At 39.2% G+C, this 16,541-nt stretch overlaps 1 protein-coding gene across 5 annotated transcripts in view; it reads left to right on the plus strand.

Annotated features, from left to right (window-relative positions):
• Positions 1 to 11,410, plus strand: part of NMI (N-myc and STAT interactor) — a 51,852-nt gene extending 40,442 nt beyond the window's left edge. For all 5 annotated transcript variants that reach the window (XM_070768071.1, XM_019972885.2, XM_019972869.2 and 2 more), the window contains exons 3-8: positions 114 to 209; positions 2,680 to 2,842; positions 6,307 to 6,413; positions 6,499 to 6,685; positions 9,316 to 9,422; positions 10,168 to 11,410. In XM_070768071.1, the coding sequence (XP_070624172.1) occupies positions 114 to 209; positions 2,680 to 2,842; positions 6,307 to 6,413; positions 6,499 to 6,685; positions 9,316 to 9,422; positions 10,168 to 10,353 (846 nt within the window). In that variant the 3' untranslated portion in view covers positions 10,354 to 11,410. The remainder of the gene's footprint in view (positions 1 to 113; positions 210 to 2,679; positions 2,843 to 6,306; positions 6,414 to 6,498; positions 6,686 to 9,315; positions 9,423 to 10,167) is intronic.
• The last annotated feature ends 5,131 nt before the right edge of the window (positions 11,411 to 16,541 follow it).

The following is a 16,541-nucleotide window of genomic DNA, read 5'->3' on the forward strand; positions in this document are numbered from 1 at the left end:
CTATCTAATGTTCTTTCTTTGCCTTGTTCAGAGAGAGAAATTTTGCTTCTTTAACTTATTTGGAAAAATGAGGTTGAGGCTGTTTAAATTTGGACTGTTATTTTATTTTTTAGAAATTAATTAGTGAAATTACAAAGGAAAATATTCAGTTAAAGGAGGAGATCCAAAAACTTGAAGCTGAGTTACAGGAGACCACCAGGACCTCCCAGGTACCCCTTTAATTATTTTTGTATCTCATTTTTAACAGATGCTATTTTTTTTTCAGAAAAAGAAATTTAATGATACAGAAGTCATTTCTAAGACATTATGATCATTCATGTCACCATTGTTTGCAACAGCTCCAAACTGAAAACCACTCAACTCTCCCTCCATAGTAGAATGAATTTATAAATTGGGGTGTATTTACATAATGGAATACTGCACAGCAATGAAAATGAACAGGCAATAACTATATGCAATAATATGGATGAATTTCATAGACACAGTGTTGAGCCAAAAAAGAAAAAAGAGGGCATACCATATGCTTTGACTTAAGTAGAGCACAAAAGCACAGTGTTAGAAGTTAGTATGGTGTTTACTGTTAGAGGCAGGTAGAAACTGGAAGGGAACCCCAGAGGGCTTCTGAGTTGTTCGTCTTGTTCTGATGATTGATCTGGTTGCTGGTCACAGGTGCGTGATCTCTCTGTAAAATTTCATCTTGCTGTACATTATGCTGGGATTCCCTGGTGGCTCAGATGGTAAAGAGTCTGCCCGCATTGTGGGAGACCTGAGTTCAATCCCTGGGTCCGCAAGATCCTCTGGAGAAGGAAATGGCAACCTACTCCAGTATTCTCTGGAGAATCCCATGGACGGAGGAGCCTGGCGGGCTACAGCCCATAGGGTCGCGAAGAGTCGGACACGACTGAGCGAGTTCACACACTCACTCACACATTTATGCTAATGCATGTTTTAATATTCATGTATACATTAATACAACACACACAGCCCCCAATGATGGTCATTATCAATCACTTTTGGATCAAATTCTTGGTCTTCTAAGTTCTTTCATTGCTCTCCTCATCCAAGTAATAATTTAAGTGAGTTTCACAGTTTTAAAAAAAATTGGAAGAGTATTTTCACCATTTAAATTGTTTCTTAATTTTTCCTTTGTTTGAATTAGACAGCTCTCACTCCTTTTTTCTTCATCAAAACCCAGATTGTTAAAATACTTAAAGCATTATCACTTTTTATTTCTGAAGTTGGGGGTAGAATGTTAAATATCAAAAGTGAGGTTTCTTGTGTTTGTGAGGTTTAGAGAAGTCTCTGTTAAGATCCTTCATAATTTTTAGACCGGAGCTAGAATCACTTAATCCTACAACCCAAAAGGGCCTTGGAAACCCAGCCAGCTCAGTTGATCAGCTTCACAGAGGACTGAAAACTGGGGTCTAGGGACCCTGAGTGCATTGCTCCCTGCGCACCATGGCAGGACTAGAAGCAGGCATTCTCACTCTCACTGGGGAAAGCTCTTGACAATTCTGGGTATACTGGATATTTCTCCATTATTGGGAAACTGTCTTTTCACACTGCAGATTGTTTTGAAATCAGACTTACGGTAATCAGAAATTCTGCCAAAGTGACATGTCAAATTGTAGAATAAATGTCAGATTAGACCAAATGACTCATTGGCTCTTTCTAATCTCTTCATGATAACACTTTTTCTTGCAACACGTAAAATGACCATGAGAAATAGAAATGAAAACACCTGACTCATTTGTGCCTTTATGTGTGATTGTACTGTCTGTTCAGGGTTTCCCTGGCAGCTCAGTAGTAAAGAATCTGCCTACCAACGCAGGAGACATGAATTTGGTCCCTGGATCAGAAAGATCCCCTGGAGAAGGAAATGACAACCTACTCCAGTATTCTTGCTTGGACAGAGGAGTCTGGTGGGCTATAGTCCAAGGGGTTTCAAAAGGAGTCAGACAGGACTTAGAGACTAAACAACAAAGACCTGTTCATCCTAGTGATTTTCAGCACCTAAGTATAACCACTTAACTTTATCCTCCAGATTTTTTTTTTTTTTTTACAAATCTTGCTAGTGGTGTCCTTTCACATTTTTTAAACCTAAGTTGTGGGAATGGTTAAAAAGTTGATGGACAGGTGTTGAGGAAGGGGGAATTTAAATTTGATAAATTTTAAGTTACTGAACTGAATTTAGGAGTTTCTCTTTGGATGACATTACCTGAGTTTGCTGTCAAAATAACTGCAGTATGCACCCATGTCTATTTCATACCTCTTTGCAAGGAGACCAAAGATACTGTGCAATGATTCCTTTGTGAAACAGCCTATTATTGGCATAGTTGTTTAGAAGATACTTTTCTGCAGGAATGATGTAGGCTTAAGACCCGAACAACACACAATATTGACCAGTTTAAACATTGATTGAATAGAAAAAGTGAGAGACTATATACTTACAATTTCATCTGTGAAATAATATTAAAGGATCAGCATTTGACTAGATTACTGAGTACTTTTCTGGGAAGAAGCAATTACTAGTGATAATAAATAAGACGGCACTCAGTGTTCTGTGGGGTTCTGATGTCAGTGGAAAATGAATTATTGGATGATCAGATCACATTATTATTGGAAGGACTTAAGTTACTTCTTGTGTTGATTTTAATCAAACCTTTCTGTTTGAATTAGATTAATGAGGATATTCCTGAAACAAAGATAAAGTTCACATCTGTGGAGAATCCTGAGAGTGACAGCGAGTTTTCAGATATCTCCTATTCATGTCAAGTGAGCTCAAAAGTCCCTTATGAGCTGCAAAAAGGACAAGCACTTATTACCTTTGAAAAAGAAGAAGGTATGACTAATGTTCAAAAACTTGACCGTGTTACCTTTAGAAAGCACTGGGACTTCCAAAGAGTTTTTGTAGATATTTGGCCATTGCTTTAGAATTTTTATATCATTTCGTCTCATCCTCACAGGGGTGCCCTGAGGTAGATATGATTATCCCTGTTTTACAGACCAGAAAACAAGACTCTGAGATGTTGAGTGATTTGAACATGATCACTAGCGCAGAATATGAGCGCTCTAGAAAGCAAACCCGTGTTGTGATGTCCAATAGCAGCATTTTTATACTACTCCTGCTACCTGCAAATGATAATACTAGTAATAATGTTTCAAGGTAGCAAAGCAGAGAGTTCTGACAGACATGATCTCATTTTATACTCACATGACTCTGTAAAAGTAATAAGATAGAGATACTATTTACATCATTAAGAAACCAGATTCACAGATGTTTAAGTGATTTACCTAAGTGCACAAGGCATGAGGGAGAAGGCAATGGCACCCCACTCCAGTACTCTTGCCTGGAAAATCCCATGGATGGAGGAGCCTGGTAGGCTGCAGTCCATGGGGTCGCTAAGAGTCGGATACGACTGAGCAACTTCACTTTCACTTTTCACTTTCATGCATTGGAGAGGGAAATGGCAACCCACTCCAGTGTTCTTGCCTGGAGAATCCCAAGGACGGGGGAGCCTGGTGGGCTTCCGACTATGGGGTCGCACAGAGTCGGACACGACTGAAGCGACTTAGCAGCAGCAGCAGCACAAGGCATGAGAATGAAAAGAGCTCTGGAGTCAAAGACTTGGAGTGGGACCTGATGTTTGCCATGGTGTGGAACCCTCTTGAGAACTGGGGACACCTTAATGAGGAGAATCTAGCTTTGAATGCCAGATTTGCCTCTTTTTTTTTTTTTTTTTAACAAAACAAAACAGCACTTTATTTATTTATTGACTGCGTCGGGTCGTAGTTGCATCACTTGGGATCTTTGTTGCAGTGCGTAGGCTTCGTTGCCCTGTGGCATGTGGGATCTTAGTTCCCCAACAGGGAGGCCAACCCATGTCCCCTGCGTTGGAAGGCAGATTCTTAACCGCTGGACCACCGGAGAAGTCCCAGTATTTTATTTATTTGTTTGACTGCACCAGGTCTTAGTGTGGCACATGGGATCTAGTTTCCTGACCGGAACCGACCCTGGGCTCCCTGCATTGGGAACAAAGAGCTGTAGCCACTGGACGGCCAGGGAAGTCTCCAGCTTTGCCTCTTTATAGAAGTGTAGTTTGGGTTGGGTTCTTTATAAATCTCAAGTTTTTATGGCAGGCTTTGTGACAGTGCCTACCTCATGGGGTTGCTTTGAATATTAAATAAGAAGTGTTGAAAAAATACTTAGCACAGTGTCTGATACATAAGAAACACTTAATAAATGTTAGTTGTCATTATTGCTCCATGTTAGAAAATTTTCAGTTAAGGAAACAAAAGCTTGCTTGCATAGGGTCCATGCAGGTGATAATCAGCCGAGCTGCGAACCAAACCCCGAGTAGCCTTGTCCTTTCTACTGCACCACTATTCCTTTGAGCAGGCCACCGTCTGGGCCTCTGTTCTCAAGTTTGTCAAGTGATGAGTGGGAGCAGATAGTCTTCACAAGCCTTTCCAGTGCTCAGGTACTGGGAGTCTATGATTATAACTCATGTCTCCTGATGCCTGGTTTGTTACTATAGCCTGAAAATAAATAGAAAGGCATGCTGGCAGGTCACTATATGCACACACTCTTTGTCCACCCTGGCTCCACCCCTGTAGCTGTGGATGGAGGGTGAGGGCAAGAGCCCTGTTGGCCGTTGGCAGTGGTCACTGGGATATAACTGAAAGATGGAAGTGAGGCTTTGGAAAGTTGGGATCCCGCATAGAAATTACCTGGGGATGCTGAGATTAAGATTCCCTTCAGAGATAGCTGTGTCACTGCTTCCACCCTTGGCATGACTCTGACGTCCTGCTCCTCTGGGACAACTTTGGGTTCCTACACAAATCAACGGGAGTTGGCTTTTGACAGTCAGAGTCACAAGGGTTGAAACACAAGTAGTGCCTCTCAGCTGCGTCAGATCACCAGATGTTGGAGGTTTGGGGGGCGAGGGAGAGGTGGGGATTGGGAGGGAAAGGTCATCATCTAAGTATTACTTATAGTTGGCCTCCTCTGTTATTTGCCTGTTGTCATTAACAACAACAAAAACTCTATAATTCAAGTGATAGAGTCATATGATGGTACGAGGCATCTGAATTCCCACATGACGACGCCCTGTTTTCCAGCCCTGTTTCTCTCTTTTTCTGGCTGTGGTGTGCTGTCTGGTTGTCATAAACACATGAGAGGTTTATAAGCCCAGGATTGGGCATCTTTTGTCTTCATGACATATTAGAATAAACAGCTCCAATATCAACAAAGTGTTATAAACTCTCATGTCACACAGTTTAAAAAAACACATACATGCATTTTAAACTGACATATAGTTGCTGTTAGATTTTAATGATTTTTGGCAAAATTATGTTACTGAGCCTTTCCTATTTGCATGGATAAATTAGATTTGATAGTTTTGTGATCAGTATACCAAGGCTATTGACTTTTTAATGAATGATCTCAAGAGCGTTTTAGTGAAAGTAGAATTCTTTGTTAAATATGACCTGCCATCCAAAAAAAAATGAAGACTCACTCTTTGGTATTTAAGTCTATGTGGTCTTTAATATGTAATCTTTGGGAAAGACAGAGATAAGAACAAATATTTATTTCTATGGTGCTTGTAACATATTAAGAAGAAGTGAGAAATGATAAAAAAGATTAATTGTCAGAATGACACTGATCTACAAAAGTCTTCCCAGCTTACTCAACCTGGAAGAAATTTCTGGCTGTGCTTTAATGTACTGAGGGAATTCTCTGATAATTCTTCAGCAGTGGAAAGGAGGGGTGTTGACTGTACTGAATTTCTAAAGGATCATCAGGCTTGTTTCTTAAACTTGAGAATTTCTACATTGTAACTTTTTGCTGACGTATTTCGACATTAATATATCCTCGTTTGGTGGCAACACCATTATCATTTAGAAATCCTAAGAAAAATGTAAAAATAAGATCCCTGAAAATTAAAGAAAATTTGGGGACTTCCCTGGTGGTCCTGTGGTTAACAACTTGCCTGCCAATGCAGGGGATGCAGTTTTGATCCCTAGTCTGGAAACTAAGATCCGCACATGCCATGGGGCACCACATGCCATGGTGCACCACAGCTACCGAGCCCATACTCTAGAGCCAATGTGCCACAACTAGAGAGAAAGCCCCACTCGCCGCAACTCAGCATCACCAAAAATAAACAACACCAAAAAAACACTTTTTTAAAATAAAAAAAAATTAAAGAAAAGTTAAACTCTCCAGGATTATTTTTTGTTAAGCCAAATGTGTAAAAATGTATTGAAATACTGGAAATTAATACTTCCCAAATTATTTTTCAGTTGCCCAAAATGTGATCAGAATGGAATACCATCATGTGCAGGTACAGAATGAAAATGTGATGCTCACGGCCAACCCAGTTTCGTTAAATTCAGGAGTCAAATTCCAGGTAACATGGTGATCAAAGCTTTTTAGAATGCTATTAAGCACGGACACTTCTCATCCATATTCCTGAACATGAAACAATTTCCCAGGTTCACGTAGGAGTGTCTAAAATGAAAATCAACGTTACCGACATTCCTGATGAACTGCCAGAAAGTCAGATGAGAGACAAGCTAGAATTGAGTTTCTCTAAGTCTCGCAACGGAGGCGGAGAAGTGGAGTACGTGGAGTATAACAAGCAGACCCGGAGCGCCCTCATCACCTTTGTGGAAAGTGGAGGTATTCCGGCACTGAGAGAGTTAAACAGTACTCTAGCGTTTAAGTTATGCTCTGCCAGGTCTGAAAATATTTCTTTTTCTATTTCTTTTACTTGGAATTATTAGGCAGCATAATAACAGGGATTTTTTAACCTTATAAAATGGTAGTGTCCTGAAAATGATTTTCCTGAATACTGTTAAGAATAAGATTAGAAATAACAAGTCCCTCCGTGTTAGTGCTTTCTTATCTCCCGCCAGGCATGGAGCCAGGTGTTTTATACATACATCTCCTCTGATCCACAGCACAACTCTGAATGTAGGTATTATATTCATTTTAATGATGAGGCAGCTAAGACATATGTAAGATAAGTAGCTTACCCAAGATCACACAGTGGGTGCGTGCCAGAGAAATTTTGCGACTCCGTGGACTGTAGCCCGCCAGGCTCCTCTGTCCATGGAATTCTCCAGTCAAGAATACTGGGGTGGTTAGCCTTTCCCTTCTCCAGGGGATCTTCCCGACCCAGGGATTGAATCCCAGTCTCCCGCATTGCAGGCAGCTTCTTTACCATGTAGGGCTTCCCTAGTGGGTCAGATGGTAAAGAATCTGCCCGCAGTGCGGGAGACCGGGATTCAATCCCTGGGTCGGGAAGATCCCCTGGAGAAGGAAAAGGCTACCCACTCCAATATTCTGGCCTGGAGAATTCCATGGACTATAGAGTCCATGGGGTCACAAAGAGTTGGACACGACTGAGCGACTTTCACTTTCACACATATGTATCTATATGTATGTGTATATATATAAAACTGTCTCTTCCATCTCACTTTTTACCATTGACAAGGGTCTCTTAGATGGAGGGAATTGTTTCCAGGAAGAAAAAGGGGGTATTGGAGAGAAGAGCTGTTCCCTTTTTCAGTAGAAATGGACTTTTAAAATCATCTTAGGGAGGTTTACATTATTTTGATTAAAAATAAAAGATTCTCCAGCTGCTTCTGTTAATATGTTCAAGTGACTTTCTTTTTTATTAATTTATTTTTAATTGGAGGATAATTGCTTTACAATATTGTGTTGGCTTCTGCCATGTAACAATGTGAATCAGCCATAAGTATACATATGTCCCCTCCCTCTTGAACCTCCCATCAGTCCCCTACCCCATCCCCCAGGCTGTCACAGAGCACCACGTTGAGCTCCCTGTGTTATACAGCAGCTTCCCACTAGCTGTCTAGTTTACATATCTATTTTATTTTCAGTGCTACTGTCAATTCCTCCCAACTTCTCCTTCCCTCACTGTGTCCAAAGTCAAGTAATTTTCAATAAAAAAAAGTCTCTTGCTCTGGTTAGTTCTTAGGGCTTCTCCTGGGTTTACTACATATGATAGAAATCCAACCATACAATTAAAAGCCATTGCCTGATTGGGTTTTTTCATAATAAAAAATACATGCTTTTTAAAGAAAATTGAAATAATAAAGAACATTAATTTAATAAAAATTGAGACATTTCCTTAAATTTCCAAACTCCCTTTGTCCTGTTATGTAGTTATGGTTAGGTGAATGTTCTTCAAAATCTTTTTGGAATTGCTAGGTAATATGGTAATTCTATATTTAATGTTTGAGGAACTGCCATACTGCTTTCCACAGTGACTGCACCATTGCCTTCCTACCAGCAATGTATCAGGGTACCAATTCCTCCACGTTCTCGCCAGCAAAGGTCTGCACTCTTAATCACTGTACCACATTGCTGATTCAAGGTGGACTGGTGAGAGGAGAAAGGAAGTGGTCAGATATTCTTAAGAACTGTTTCTGTTAAACTTTATGCAATCCTGACACATTAGCTGTTTCCCCTCTAGGAGAAAAATGCTTCTAAAAATAATTCTGATTATTTTTTATGTTGGAGAAAACCGATAAATTTTTTTAAATTTGCATTCATGTTTTCTGGATGACATTCAGCACCCCTCCACCTTTGATTAACATCATTACAGAGGTTTACTGAATGTCATGTATCAGTTACAGTAATTTTATATATCTCATAGTAATATAGTAATTTTCTATAAATCTCTCACCTAAAGATAGAGAGAGAGTATTCTAATCCTATTTTTCATGTATACTTCTTGAAAGATTGGGAAATACTGTGTTTTGTTAGGGTGGCTGGGTTACTTTTTGTAGATGGTTATCCCACTTTATGTACCTCAAGATGGGTCTATCTGAGGCCTTTGTAGCACACTGTCCATTGACTGACTAATAGTTTAAGACAGATGGAGCTATCTAAGTCTTGTTATCATTTGGTCTTATGTTTTTCAAAATTATGTACTGTGAATTGTTTAAAAGGGACTTTCAGTTCAGTTCAGTTCAGTCGCTCAGTCATGTCTGACTCTTTGTGACCCTATGAGTCGCAGCACACCAGGCCTCCCTGTCCATCACCAACTCCTGGAGTTTACCCAAACTCATGTCCATCGAGTCGGTGATGCCATCCAGCCATCTCATCCTCTGCTGTCCCCTTCTCCTCCTGCCAGAGTTTCTTAAAAATTAATCACTCAAGTCACTGTTTACTTTAACATTCTATTTGAAGGAAGTTTTACCTTTGGTTAAAAATATTTATGATGAAGAAGAAAATGTCTATAATAAAGAAGAAAATAATTTTTAAAAATTTATTTCTAGTTGCTGACAAGATTTTGAAAATGAAAGACTATCCTCTTTATATAAATCAAAACTGCCATAGAGTTACAGTTTCTCCATACACAGAAACACACTTGAAAAAGTTTCAGGTAAAGTCATCTTTTTTCTTTCATTTTGGAAGCTAATTGCTTGACTCCCCATCCCCACAAAAATAAAAAGTTATGATTCTGTTTTCATTTGAATCTTATTTATGAGGGATATCAAAATAGTCTCTTCATATCTGCTTGGTACAGTATGAATTTTTCTATTTTAAGAATACTTTTTAATGTGAAACTGTACCTTATTTAATTGACTGTGGCACTGTATTTTTGTATGTGAAGACATAACTACATTTTTCTCATATATCTACTATCATTGGGCATTAAAAATGGTTTTCCCTTCTTATTTTCTCTGAATTCATTATCTTTACTGCTGCTTTTTTCTGTTCCTAAAAGAAAGGTCATCTTTTCTGTTCCTGAAAGGTCATCATGATCTACCTAGTCTACCATCCTGAAAACTAGAACTCATGCCTAACTCTTGGTTTAGCGTCACCTCCAACATCCATTTAATCACTCAATTTTTTCACTTCCACTTCTCACTACTTCTTTAACTGGTCTCTCTGTCCATAGAGTTGGCCTTCCTTTCCTCCACTTGTCACAATTCTGCCAGAGTTATCTTTCTGAAACTCACATCTAACTCTGATATTCTCTTCCTTGAAAAATCTTCCTGAGGCCCCTTGTCTCTCTTAGGATAGTGTCCAAAATATTGAGCAGAGCTTATAAAATGTGAAGTTTTGCAATTCAAAGTTCTTAGAAAATTGCCATTTATCTTTTATTTTTCTATTTTCCTCCTTAGGTATTTTCAGGAGTATCTAAGAGGACAGTGCTTCTGACTGGACTGAAACACCTTCAGACGACGGATGAAGAAGTTGTAGAGGATTTCATTAGCATTCACTTTCAGCGGGAGAAGAATGGAGGTGGAGAAGTCGAGGTGGTCAAATGTTCCCTCGGGCAACCTCACACAGCATACTTTGAAGAATAGACTCATGGAATCCTATGAAAGTTAGAGCTTCTGAACCCAACTTCCTGTCAGTGCTTGACAAAAATAAATGTCCCTTTCCTTAAAAAAAATTAAAAATGTAATTCTTTAGTATTCGTTTATTCTTAGATACAAAATATATTTCTGTGATTTTAAATTCTTTGTTTTCAACTGTGCTGCATGTTTACAAATGCAGTAACTGTATTAAAAGTTTTGTTCATAAATTTTGTGGCTGGATGCCATGTCTGTTGAAAAGAACCACAAGTCATCCAGTTGTCCGCCTGCCACGTTGGCTCCTTCTGTAATAGTCTTGTGGGCTCCAGTCTGTTTTGGCTCTAGGTCCACCATCATGCAGACTTGACTCTTAACATTTCCCCAAAGAAGTGTTGCATTTAGCAGTTTGTAATTTCTGTAGACTTTACTGACTTCTCAAGGAACTTCAAGTGTCGGGAGCCGAGTTAGGCATTACTGACAAAATGGAGGCATGGCCCTAACTCCCTTTCCTCATCCCACAGGCACGGTCCCAGGATGATGAAGGAGTTAGGTCTTGTGATTCTGACTTGTTCTTTCCTTTCTTCTGTTGAGTTGGCTGGAAAGAATGTTAAGGTGCTTATTGTTCTTGAGAGATGCATGAGAAAGCACAAAGCCTTCTGCAGTTGTGCCCAAAAAAATAATCTATAAAGTAACCATTGACATTTGTTCAAGGATCTTTACAAAGAATGTTCCAGGATGAGTAGGTAGGCAGCAGCTTGAGACCATGGGAAGGATTGTTATCTGAGACCTGTTTGTGAGGGGAATGTTTATGGCAAAGGAAGTTTGCTGAGCTTAGGGTTTAGGAATAATTAAGAATAGCTAGAAGCCTTTTTAGGAGATAGTGAGCTTAAGATACTAGGGGCAAGCAGGATTTAGAAAGATAAGAAATAAACTGAGGAATGTGGTATGCAGACCAGACATAAGCATGAGTTATGATGTAATCACAAGTAAACAAGTTGCTGAAGCAGGAACTCTGTTTGAAGGGCAACAAGGAGACAATAAATCTGGATGCTGCTGCTGCCGCTAAGTCACTTCAGTCGTGTCTGATTCTGTGTGACCCCATAGACGGCAACCCACCAGGCTCCCCCATCCCTGGGATTCTCCAGGCAAGAACACTGGAGTGGGTTGCCATTTCCTTCTCCAATGCATGAAAGTGAAAAGTGAAAGGGAAGTCGCTCAGTCATGTCTGACTCTTCGCGACCCCATGGACTGCAGCCTACCAGGCTCCTCCGTCCATGGGATTTTCCAGGCAAGAGTACTGGAGTGGGGTGCCATCGGGGAGCTGAAAATGTAAAACCTCTGACCTAATGCTTTTGTCAAAGTATAAAAGAAGACCTGATCCTTGAAATAAACATGCAGTCCTGCGCCTTGAGTCAGAGGCTGCATCATTTTCTGCCGACACAGTTCATTCTTCAGGCTGATTCCCTGGCTGCTGGAGCTGGACTCCGGCATTCAAGAGCAATACTTTTCCACTTTGCCCAGCATTTCATCCCACAGTCCCAAAGTCTTTCTCAGAGCTGAGTGTGGTCTTTCTCTTGAAATTTCACCCAGAATGCCAAGTGTCCCCTGATTCCTTTCAAGACACCCCCCCTCCAAATTGAACTTGTAAATACTGGAATTTTCTTTTACACTTATAATGAAAGTAGTCAGTTTAATGGATTGAAAAACCTTAGAATAGAGAGGTAAGTGCAAAGCTAGTGACTCATCACACATCTTAGAAGATGCTGGGAATGAATGTCTGCACCATACCTACTGGTTAGGGGATTAAAATTTAGCTGGAGAGAGACTGAGTTTATTTTCATCATGCTGTTTTTAACCTGCAGAAATTAAATGGGAAAATTCAAGGTTCCTTTTGAAGAAGGTGAAATTCGCTTTGGTAAAGAATATTTGGACAGTTTTAATCCTAATATGTTTCATGAAGAGCCAACAACAGAATTAAATTCATATTAAAATGATGGCAGAAATGAAATGCTTTTAGAAAAGATTATAAACCTATCCAATGCTACCTGCCATCTAAAATAAATAAAAGGGAAAACTAAAGAAAAAAACTATTGGTTTTGCTTCTGATATTTTATTTTTAGGTTTTAAAGTTGTTATTGTGTGTGTGCTCAGTCATGTTTGACTCTTTTGTGACCCTATGAACTGTAGTCTGCCAGGCTCCTCTGACCATGGAATTTTCCAGGCAAGAATATTGTAGCGAGTTGCCTTTTCCTCCACCAGGGGATCTTCCTGACCCAAGGATCGAACCAGAGTCTCCTGCATTGCAGGTGGATCCCTTACCACTGAGCCGTTGGGGAAGGCCTTAAAGTTGTTATAGTACCATCAGAAATATTCATTACTCTCATATTTCTCTTTGGAATAAGAAATGGCACCTAAAAATTGGGCAGTTTATGATAAAACTTTGTGTTCACCATTTTAGGGGGAAAAAGTTCTTTAACTTTGTCAGTTGTTCTTTGGAAACAGTAAGATTATTTCAAGCTTCCCAAAATATTAAGAAGAAGAATTTAAAGAACCTCATTTAATCTCATAGCACAGAGGGTGTCATTTTGAATCTATAGCAGACTGCCAATCAGAAATAAATTTTTCCTAATATTTACAACACAGTTGGACACTGTCACTTTTGTTCCTCTGGGGGCCTTCTTCAGGCAGTAAAATTTAAATTTAAAATTTTCACAATGGTTTTGATATGTTACTTATTCTAGAAAATTATACTTTTCCTTTGGGTTCTTTCACCATTTCACCTAGTGTGATCTGACTGGAACTCAGAAATCAAGCATTGATTCTCGTGCTTATTTCTAGAGTTTTAGAGATTTTACAAGAGGAAGGTTTTCTTTAAAAATTTACCAGAAAATACTGTATTGACTATTTAATATATTGCATGTAATGTTAAGAATCCTTCAATTGTGCATCCAGGGTGAGCTAGCACCGCTTATTAATGTGTGAAAAGATTTTGTCAGTATATGTCAGGAAAAGACAGATATGTGAAGTTACATGTGCATTTTGCTGTTTGTAGACTTATCAGTCAGGAGAGGCTAGGTCACACTCAGATAACACAACCTTCCAAGTCTTGGAGACCTAGCAGAATAAAAGTATAATCGTCACTCAGGCTAAATATTCAGCAGAGATTAAGGGACTCTGTCCTGATCACTTCAGGCCCCATCTTGAGGCACGCTTCCAGAATCATCAAGGTTGGGAAGCTGAAGTCTGGAAAGTCTTGCACCAGAAATTAAATGCTGTGACCCGAAAGTGACCTGTGTTATTTCCTCTCACATCTCACTGGCCAGGAAGTCACATGGCCTCACTGAAACATAAGGTGACTAGAAAATTCTGTCTTATAAAAATGAGAAGAACCAGATAAATAGCTGAGCCCAGAATACGAATAAGGGTAGTCTGTGCTGTCCTACTGGTTATCGATATTTGGATCACTCCTCTTCACACACAAAATACACTCATCCCATCTCCAAGGTAAAAAATCCTCAAATTTCACCCATTCATAACATCAAACTCAAGGTGCAAAAACTCTTGGTGATATGTGGAAATTTCTATATCAAGTCTGAGAGACCCCCCCATCCTCCCCATAGACAGTAGTAGGACCAGAATAAGATAACTGCTCTCTTGCATTTGGAAAAGGAAAGGATGGGAGGCACAAAGCCGTCACTGGGCCAGAGCCATCGTGAAATCCTATGGAGTTTTTGATGCGACTGTGACTCCCTGGAAATTTGTCTCTTGCTCATTGTTCTCATAGGTCCTGGACCTTCTTCTTTTTCCATTATTCTCCTGGGCCATATCTAGAATGGACATTCATAATATATTTTTCTTGGAGGCTGAAAAGCTTCCTCACTTGGTACACTTTCTATGATAAATGTTTGGTACTAATTTTTTAAAGTTTTGAACAGTTATAGTTTCTTTACCTGGGCCGGTGGCTGGTTAGCTGGTATATTTAAAAAAACTTAATAGGCTTTTTCTCTATTAAAATAGACTAAAGTCCAGTCAGTTTACATATGCTAATAGCCATAACTTTGGTTTTGGTTTTGTTTTCCTAGACGTCTGTTTTTAGTTGTGCTCAGTTGTGTCCGACTCTTTGACACCCGCTCTGTCCATGGGGATTCTCCAGGCAAGAATATTGGAGTGGGTTGCCATGCCCTCCTCCAGGGGATCTTCCCAACCCAGGGATTGGAACTCAGGTCTCCCTCATTGCAGGCAGATTCTTTACTGTCTGAGCCACCAGGGAAGGCCAAGAATACTGGAGTGTATAGCCTATCCCTTCTTCAGGGGAACTTTCTGACCCAGGAAGCGAAACAGCTGTAATTCTCTGCTCTTTTGGCTCCCTTCTTCTCTCCCTGTCTTCATTTGATTTGAGTCTATCAGGCCACTTATAGTTTCTTTTCCCTGAATTAGTTTGTCTAATTGAAAGTGTTTATTGAATTCTACAACCTTAATTGCTATTTTTACTCTGAGGGACCTTAATTTGTTCAGATTTAAATCTTGATATGATCATTGATTTTATCCTTGCAGAAGATCTAATCAGCCTGTTTTACTCAAAGGTCTTTTCAGTTTTATTATTTAAGAATGAAAAGGATTGTACGTCCAACTCTGCAAGTTCCCATAGTTTTGGACTTTACTCCCCATTTTTCTTGCTTTCAACCTGGCCAATTCTTTTTTAAGCTCATTTCTTTCTTATATTACTTTGTTAAACTCACTGAGACATATGCTACTAATTCTGGTTTTCATACTGTCTTTAAAAAAAAACACAGAACTTCAAGCTAATAGGTACATTATCTGTCTTCCAAGCTATCATGTGTGATGGTTTTACCAAATGTTTTCCCACTACATAATATATGCTACCATTCTAATCTCTCTTTTCTAATCATCTGCTGCTTGGACTCTGAGCCAAAGCCAAGTGTTTTAGATTGTGTTGTGGATTATCTTTTTCTTTTTTGTTTTCCTACAAGATCCTTTGGAGGAGGAAATGTCAACCCAATACAGTATTTTTGCCTGGAAAATCCCATGGACAGAGAAGCCTGTTGGGCTACAGTCCATGGGGCTGCAAAGAGTAGGACATGACTGAACAACTGAGCGTGTGCGCACGCGCACACACACACACGCGCACACACACATACAGCAATACTCAAGAATGCCAATTTCTGTATTAATTGTGTTAGAATATGTGATGTTAATGTGATAAATTATCTCTAAGTTTTAGAGACCTAAAACCACAAAAATTCACTTACTGTTCATGCTACATGTCCATGATGGGTCAAAAGGAATGCCCATGGTAGGCACTCAGTGACCACCAGCTTTATTGCTGGATGCAATACCAGAGAAAAAGAGTTTTGAAGAGTCTCGAACTGACAGTGAAATTCTTGGTCCAAATATGTTCCTTCCATTCACAACTGAACTAGAGTTACATATATGGCTCCACCCAAACTGTAAAGGAACTAGGATATTCAATCCCATCATATGCTTGGAAGGCAGAAAGCCAAAACTGTATAGTGAATAGCATTAATGATATTTAGTTGATACTTAAAAGTAAAGGATGCTTATTCCTGAAAAATACACAAAGTATAATGAAGATGATAAAAATCATTAAAAATTTACCCTCACGGATAATGGAAAATATTTTTATGTCTTTTCTAGTTTTTCATTTTTAATCATGTTACATTTAATCTTATGAATATATCCTAGGCTATTATTTCCCCAATTGTTTGACATTAAGATTGTTTCCATTTTTTTCACACTTAGAAGTGGTAAGTTGTACATAAACCTTTGTATATCTCGTTACACAATATGTTTCTGCAGTGCTGACCTTATTTCAAGGTGATACTTATTAGGTTGATATGTTGAGGATCTTATGGCTTTTAAGTTAACGTTTAAGGGTCTTAACTTATGGCTACAATTGCTTTCTGGAAAGGCAGGCATCAGTCTATACTTGTATAAATTGTGCAACAAAGGACTATCCCACTGCTGCATTTCAGCACCAACGGCTACACCTTTAAAAATAATTTTCTTTCTATCCTATCTTTGGAAATCTTTACAATGAATACCACATCTTAAGAAGATAATTAATTATCAAGATACAGGTGACATATCTAGTAATAGGCTTTGTTTTTGTTTTTCTGGTATCACAGATTAAAAACATTCAGAAAAATGTCAGCCAA

Source organism: Bos indicus, chromosome 2, assembly GCF_029378745.1.
Source record: "Bos indicus isolate NIAB-ARS_2022 breed Sahiwal x Tharparkar chromosome 2, NIAB-ARS_B.indTharparkar_mat_pri_1.0, whole genome shotgun sequence".
NCBI lineage: Eukaryota > Metazoa > Chordata > Mammalia > Artiodactyla > Bovidae > Bos > Bos indicus.